Genomic DNA, 8,476 nt, shown 5'->3' with positions numbered 1-8,476 from the left:
ACAAAAAAATAAAATAGTTCGAAAAACACGAAATAAAATTGTTTTTATTTTGAAACACATAAATTCACAAGTATTTTTTAAAACAAGAGGGATTGTGTGTTGAAGATTCCGACAGAATTAATGTTATTTAAAAAATGTCACGACTATTTATACGAGTGTATACATCTCCATTTAAAATAACAACAAACTCAATTGTTTATGTTTCCATTACAGAAAATACCACCGCGTTATATATACAAGCATATGTGCAATATGTCTCACAAATCACGCCGTTTTCAGAACATAATGTTATAGACAAATTAAGTGGTCACTAGTGCAGTGCTTGATATTTTTAATTTGTTTCTTTATGTTTTCAAAAAACACAAATTCGTCTAGAACACCGACCTACGTTCTTGGTAAGTGATTCGCATTTGGCATTTATATTTTTTTTATATAATATAATATATATATAAATAGTATACACATTATATATGGATACTATTGATTGTCAGATTCAATTGAAATACGGACTATACTTTTGTAGCTAAGACATGAATGATAAAATGTTTCAAATTTATTATACTATCATTTTTATGTATGAATAAAGTTAGTCGTAATAATGGAATTAATGGAAAATGTTTTGTTGCAGATAATATAATGTTTAACATTATTTGGTTTGGAGCATTGCTCTTATTTGGCATCTGTTTAGCAAACGCACAAAATCCAAGTATTCTAGTGCAGCCTGGAGGTTATTCGTCTAACGTTTTATCTATAAATATCAATACTAAAAAATGTATTCATACCGTTAGCGATCATTTCTTAAGTATTGCACTTGAACCATCAATTATATTTTCGGCATTGCAAAAAAACCTTGGGTTTGTATTCATAATTTTTGTGTAATCTTTCCTTATAAATTAAATTAATTTATGTATTATAGGCCAGCCACCATTAACATGGCTAAAAGCTTAAATCCAGCGTACATAAGAATATCTGGTCCGGAATGCAATTTCTTTAAGTTTCAAGGAGGTGAAGACATTTCGAAATTTTCACAAACCCATCCCGTAAGACAAGAGAGAAACAATTTAACGATTACTGGCTGGCACTGGTCACAGTTAAATGAATTTATAGCCAAAACTGGATTGGATTTAATTGTCGGTTTAAATGTTATGAACAGACAACACGGGTCGTGGGATCTTAGTAATACCTTAGATCTTATATCATATTCGGATAAACATGGTTACGATATGGCGTTCCAAATTGGCAATGGTAGCTATAGATATTTATATTAATAAGAGTATAAGACGAAAATTAAACAATTTTATGATAAATGTACAATGTACCTATCATAAAAATATAATAAACCAAATAATATTATTCAGATATTCAAACAATTGGATCGCGTATCGATGGTTTATCACTTGGTAAGGATGCAAACAGATTACGTAAAGTACTTGAAGCGTTCCCTAGGTACTCGAATTCACCAATTTTGGGCCCTGACGTTAGATCGTGTGACACTCAAGAAGAAGCTCGGTATTTGAAGAATTTTATTATAGAATCTGGTCCTTCGCTTTCTGCAATATCATATCAAGTGTGAGTAATACAAATATTTTTAAATCTAAATTATACATAACTCATAAATCATAAGTTATAATATGAATGACTACCTTATGTCTAAATATATTTCACATTTAATCGATATATTGAAGTTCCTCATATGTTATTAAATAGTAGTAACTAATTAAATTGTACATAAAAATTACTATTTAGCCCTTTATTACGCATTTATAAATACCAACATATGAGCTATAAGTCTATAAATAGCATTACAAATTGGAAAACAATATAATAAATAATAATGTATTATATAATATAATTTTTAATTTTAATTTTTGTTAACTTCTATTTATTGATAAGTAGCAAGGTATACCTACCTATCATCGGCTACTGCAGAAAAACTTTAATACACGATCTCGTTTGTTAAATTAAAATTTACATTAAGTCAAATTCTAATTAAAAACATTTTTGATTAGCGAATAAAACAAAATTCAACAAAATGTGTAAATGTATTTGATTCAAATCTGAAATCACAATACACGAAAATATATCTAAAAATAGCATTTACAGTTATAAATAAGAAAAATAATTTTTAAAATCGTAAATATGCAAAAATCAGTAAAAATTTGTATATAATATACAATTGATTGCTAGAACTTATGAGCCTCGATAATAGGCTTAGATTTAATTGTTTAAAAATATAAAAAAGTTATCTAAAGGATGCTTTTTAAGTTTCGACGATAATAATGCATTAATTCTTTTAACAATGACTAAGAATCTCAAATCTGTTAAATTATGTACTTGGCAGTATTGTTATATAAGGAATTATACTAGTATCATACTCGTATAAACCACCCCTTTCCTGTCAGGTACGTAAATATGGGCTTATTTTTTGGGGGGAGGAATCACCTTTTTCATAATAGTTGAGGCTTAAAAAAGCTTTTTTTATTAATTATTAATTAATACAATACAATCTTTGGGGTAGGGGGCGATCGCTAAATTGGCTAAATTACATTCCTGTTTCCTGTACTTTAGATTTAAATTTGGGCCTGTATACTAATAAGTACCTAATCTGTAAGAATGTAATCACATATTTTATTATATTATATTTATATATTCACTTATATAGATACTATTATATAATAGGCATATTAAAAAATAAATATAATTATGGCATACAATTAAAATAAATATAAGTATTTCGAACAAAATTTATCAGTTGTTTTATTTTACGATGCGTTATATATTATCAAAAATACGACGATATCATATATTTACCAACACAAACTAAGATATATTATATATTGTATTTGTATACACAATATATTATAATATATTAGAACGCATGAAATAAAGATTTTTTTAAATTTTGAATAGGTATTATGGAAATAAATATGAGTGTATGACAGTTTTTAGTGTATTAAGGAACAATTTTAAAACTTTTTTTTTTCATAACTTATATTTAGATTTACTTACCAGTATCGTTTAAAAGTACCTTAATAATATAAAATTCAAAAATATCTAATGTTATCAATTAATATTTGTTATTTTTTACCAAAATTGTATTAGGTTAAACAGAATAATGAAGTTTAATAATACATTTTTTTAGACCCTTTTCAAGTGAGAAAAATGTTGAAAATCCCGCCGAAATATTCAGTTATATACAAAACCAAATGGAAGCTCGAGTGTGGCAAAAAGATTTGACAAACAAATACTTAGGAAAAATAACCACGAAGAAACCATTATGGATTGTAGAATCGGGAAATAAAGATAGAAGAGGAGATTTCATTGATGGATTGGTTTGGGCACAAAGATTATGTGCAGGTGCTCGAGTTGGAATAAATGCCGTTATGAGAAAACCATCGTTATTATCGCTAAGTGAACCGACTCCGGTAATTACACTTGAATAAAATTAATTAAATATATTATTATTTATGTTTCGATAATGTTAAGTAAGGCTAATCAAAATTTGAATGACCTTAAGAAAACTTTATACAATATATCTATAGAAACTTTAAAACCAATTTAAATTCTACATAAAGCAATTTAATATTTTCTAGGTTTAGTAGACTAGGTTACTTTAATGTACGTGTTAAATTTGAGTGCAATGACAGGTATCATTGTATACGAAAAATGATTCTGAACGGAGATGATTTGTCAGTCTAGGATAATTATTAGGATGTATTATATTATTACCTATATTTAAATTGTAATATTTCGTAATTTTACGCGATTTCGTAAAAATTTAAATTTCATACGCTCATAAAATTATTTCTATATTGAAGCTAGAAATTTTTTTTATGTTACTTGAAGGATACTTATGAAGAACTTTGTATTGAGTTTTTTAACTTTAGATATAAATCACAAACATTTTATGCATTTTCATCTTCAAAATTCCTTGCGAATTTTCGCGTTTTTAACATATTTCGTAAACATTTGAACTTTAAATGCTTATCAACAAAAATTGTGACTAACGATTGTTGATGTTTTTTTATTACGATAAGTATAACTTATAATGAACCTTGTATTAAAATTTGAAGATATTTTGGTGAGCCAAATATTTTTTTATATGCATTTCAAAAAATATAACTTAGAAAAATCGAAAATTTCAATTGTCTATAAATAGATTAAAAAAATCAAGATATTTTGTAAATGTAATCATAAATAGATAACGTTAATATAAACATTTGGTGAAAATTTCAAGTATTTACAATGATACGTTTTTGAGTTACAGCAAAATAAAAAAATTGATTTTGTCGAAAACTGACTGTGCTTAAAAATTCCCGTTTTTCCGTTACTTTTTTAGGGTTTTTTCTAACGCTTTTGAAAACTACTGAAAATTTTTTACTTTTGACCCCCCCCCCCCAAAATACCAACTATTTTTTTGGCTGAAGTCAAAAAATCAAAGCATTATTTCTACTTCAAAACGTGATGACAGACACAAAAAAAAAATAATAACATTCATCATTGTAAAATCAATAAATTCTTCACTCCGTTCAAGATCTAATAATCAATGATAAATTTACAATTAAACTTAAAACTTAATAATTAGAAGTTACATTTTTTAATTCAAATCATTATTTGTGTAGGACTATTGGGTATCAGTTCTTCACAAAGCTTTGGTTGGACCAGAAGTTTTAGACATTAAGATTTCTTCTGGAAACAAAACACGTGTAGAAACAGTTGCTCATTGTACAAAAATGTCACCGTACGATCCCAACGAAGGAATATTAGCTCCTGAATATCGATATAATAGGGGTGCAGTTGTAGTTTTTGGTGTAAATATGGGATCAGAAACAGTAAAAATATCATTAAAAACAGGACAAGTACAAAGTTTACCATTACATCAATATTTCTTGACTGCTAACAACAGGCGAACCAAAAGAGCATTTAAGTCTTCGTAAGTGGAGTATAAAATAATTGAATATACCTTGTATTTTTAATTGTGTAAATCGTTGAATATTTAATAGCATTGATATTTTTTGTTTAGATCTACTATGCTTAATGGACAAAAGTTGATTTTATCACCGGACGGTGATGTTCCAATTATATCACCGAAAGTTCGAATATCCAACCAATTGATTACTATTCCTAGTCAATGCGTATTTTTTTTAGTATTACCGGACAGTAAATCAAAGGCGTGTACGGTGGTTCAGATTGAAGAATCGAAAGAGTCTTATAAAAGCGGTGTCAAGGTTTTAGATCAAGAAGAGTTTGATGAAACCGATTACAATACACCAGTATTAGATCAAGAAGACGAATCGGTATCAAACGAAAAACAAATGTATGTGGCATTCCGACCTAAATATATCAAAACTAATGATGATTCTATGGTTGAAAGGCGAGAAGTTAGTAATACTCAAAATTTTCAACAAAACAATGAAGGCTCTTCTAATATTGAAAACTTACAACAATCTGAACCATTGGTAAAATATGTCACTTTTTCTAATAATAATTGGCTTTCAAAATTCCCCAAAACACTAAATAATCGAGAATATTCTGAAGAGCCTTCGACATTTTCTTCAACTGAAACTGCCACGGTAGAAATACAAACAGAAAAAAGTCCACTACCTCCTCAAAGCAGAAGAGAAAAATATCACATTCTTGCACAAGCAGTTGCTGGTAAAAGATATCCAGAGAAAAACTTCAGATCAGATTTATACTCTAATTTAGATTCTGCTTTATTATCTCTTAAACCTTCTCAGAAGTTAAAATTAATAAAAAGATCAGCAGATGACAAAGATTTTAGTTCAAAAGAATTAGATGCAATTATTAAAGAATTTACAAACAAAGAAATACTGCCATTGGATCCATTTTTAAAAACTGATCAATCCTCTTCTGAAATATCTTTTAAATCTAACGAAGATCGTTTTAATGCACATGACCGTATTAAAAACGAATACACAGTAATAAACACTGAACTTCCTGAGATAAAAAAATCGGAACTTACTTCAAACACAGCACAACAAATTACGATTACATCAACTCCTTCAACATCAACTGCAGTTGTAGATAAACATGCAAAACACGAAAGTCATGTTCAAAAAATTAAAACCAGGGCAGAACAAGCTTTAGCCAAAGCAAATGAAAAAACTTCTCAAAAAATTAAAGGGAGAAGACAGCAAGATAAATTTAAAGATGAAATTAAAGATCCTACTCTGCAAGACTCAATAAGCGAAAAGTCGATTGTTAAAAGTACAAAATCGATCACTGAAAATTCAATGATAGCAAGTACAAAATCAATAGCTGGAAAGTCGTCACTTATGACAAGTACACAATTAATGGCTACCAATACAGAGTTGCCGAGTAATGAGAACATAACTAACTTGGCCGAAAAAATAAGATATAATCGTCAAACAAATAGTACAACTACTGATGGAAATTTGAAAATAGGAAGACCTCGAATCAATTTGAAATCGAAAAAATATATCAACCTTTTAGACTTGGAAAATGCCAAGACTACTCCAATAAGTCCTTCTCCAATAACCGAAATAACTCATTTTGAACCTAGCACTACAGAAATGTCTACCAAGAAGACCACAAAGTTGAGGACTTTTACATTTAAACCAAAAACTTTGAACTTTACTAAACCTCGAGTTATCGATATAGCAGAAATGAAAAATGGAAAATCAATAATAAGAGAAAGTCGTGAAACAACACAACAACCATCACCAAAATTGAAAATCAAACCAGTTCTACATCCTTTAGGAAAAGTGAAGACTACACCAAATGTTGATATGGATCAAATTGTGACTAACGAAAAAATCACGGAAAGATTAGTCGAGAATCTTAGGGATGGAAAAAAAATATTACAATCCGAACATATTGTCAGCCCAATAGATAAAAATGAAGATAGTAAACCTGAAAGTAAAACCAGTTTATCAGCAGCTGTTAAAATTAAAGCGTTAGAAGAAAAATTAAAAAATCGTAGAATGGAAATAGAACAAAAAATTCACCAAAAAATTCACAAGGTCAAACGGTCTTTGAAAAACAACATAATTGAAAATGACATAATGAATATTAATGACATTTTGAATTCCGATAGATCCAATGAACTTGACATAAACATTGAGCCAGTGTTGAAACATGAAATTATTAGGTATCCCCGGTCGGTGGCTGACTTTACAGTTAAGCTGAATGAAGTGAATACATATGTTGACAAAATAAAGCATACTATAGATCCAAAAATCAATGAAGTCACAGAAGACAGCTTAATGGACTGGAAAAATAAAAACGAAATGAATATTTTGTCAGAAGACAGTGGGCTTGATAATATAAACATTAAATTAAAACGTAAATCTATTTTTGAGGATATAGATGAGGACGATTATAGTAAAACAACTATTAATATGGTCAATAAATTGATTAGCCATATGCAGACATTTTGGAAGTATTTAAAGAAAACTTTCCAATTTTAAACCTATGTCAATGCAATAATATAATTTAAGTATAATATTAAGAATTTTTATTGTACCTACTACTTAACTTAAAAATAAAATATAATTTAATTTGTTTAATTTTTTTTTTTATTGAATTTGTATAAAAATATTATGTATTAATTAATAATTATTTAAATTTTTATACATTTATTTATACATCTATTGAATAGGCATACAAATAAGATGACAATACTTATTTTTTTGTTATAAAAATCCCTAATACCTTTATTAATTATACTTCATTGTAAATAACTAAAATAGCTATTTTTATACTATATGCAATATAATGTTAGTTTGTTTAATGTTTGATTCAATTTTAGGTATAGGTAAGTTATGTATTTTAAATTAGACAACGTTATATTAAAAAATTGTAAATTAAGAATTAATTAATTATATAATATATAGGTTATACTTATATCGCTTACAAAAGCTGTAATTTACTTATTATATTTTTTAAATAGTACCTAACCTAATATTATAAACATTAAAATATATTATATGGCTAAAATTATTAATTATTATTAATATATAGTAGGTTGTAGTTATACGATTTTGAGGCTGCGTACTAATTGCGTTTCAAACACGATTTAAGATAGTACTATCTTTAATAAATTATGGTTTCAAAAAAGGTATATTTTAGACGTAGTAAATTCAACAAGTAACTGCCCCGTTTTGGAGATGCAACTCTACCTATTATTCTTTTTACCTGCCATATTGCTATAATAATTGTCCTGACCGAGTTGCGTCCATAAATATTAAGTCTATGTTAAGTCTGCGACCACAGAATGACAAAAATATATTCTGTGCTGCTACTAACATAGACAATTCAAATTTTTAGCTATGCATAATTGTTTTAGTATGTTTTTTTACATAATCTGTAAATAATTTGTATAATTTTATTTATTTAAATGTGATGTGATAATTTAATGTATAATATAATTAAATATAATGGAATACAATGTCATAATATGCAATTAAAATATTTTGTTATATAATAGTTTTGT

At 27.4% G+C, this 8,476-nt stretch overlaps 1 protein-coding gene across 1 annotated transcript; it reads left to right on the top strand.

Annotated features, from left to right (window-relative positions):
* The first annotated feature begins 200 nt into the window (after nucleotides 1-200).
* Nucleotides 201-8,104, top strand: LOC132921834 (uncharacterized). Its single transcript, XM_060985061.1, has 7 exons — nucleotides 201-395; nucleotides 629-854; nucleotides 917-1,245; nucleotides 1,359-1,569; nucleotides 3,143-3,425; nucleotides 4,623-4,933; nucleotides 5,024-8,104. Exons 1-7 carry the CDS (start codon nucleotides 347-349, stop codon nucleotides 7,449-7,451), a joined length of 3,837 nt encoding a protein of 1,278 aa, XP_060841044.1. The 5' UTR covers nucleotides 201-346; the 3' UTR covers nucleotides 7,452-8,104.
* The last annotated feature ends 372 nt before the right edge of the window (nucleotides 8,105-8,476 follow it).

This window comes from Rhopalosiphum padi, chromosome 2, assembly GCF_020882245.1.
Source record: "Rhopalosiphum padi isolate XX-2018 chromosome 2, ASM2088224v1, whole genome shotgun sequence".
NCBI classification, from domain to species: Eukaryota; Metazoa; Arthropoda; class Insecta; order Hemiptera; family Aphididae; genus Rhopalosiphum; species Rhopalosiphum padi.
The sequence above is the reverse complement of the archived record's forward strand: the minus strand, read 5'-3'. Positions and strand labels throughout refer to the sequence as shown.

Bases quoted from the DNA above. Each gene is read 5' to 3' on its own strand.
- LOC132921834 (XM_060985061.1), top strand. From the start codon at position 347: ATGTTTTCAAAAAACACAAATTCGTCTAGAACACCGACCTACGTTCTT. The intron at 855-916 runs GTTTGTATTCAT...TATGTATTATAG, and splicing joins GCATTGCAAAAAAACCTTGG to GCCAGCCACCATTAACATGG. The intron at 3,426-4,622 runs GTAATTACACTT...TTATTTGTGTAG, and splicing joins CGCTAAGTGAACCGACTCCG to GACTATTGGGTATCAGTTCT.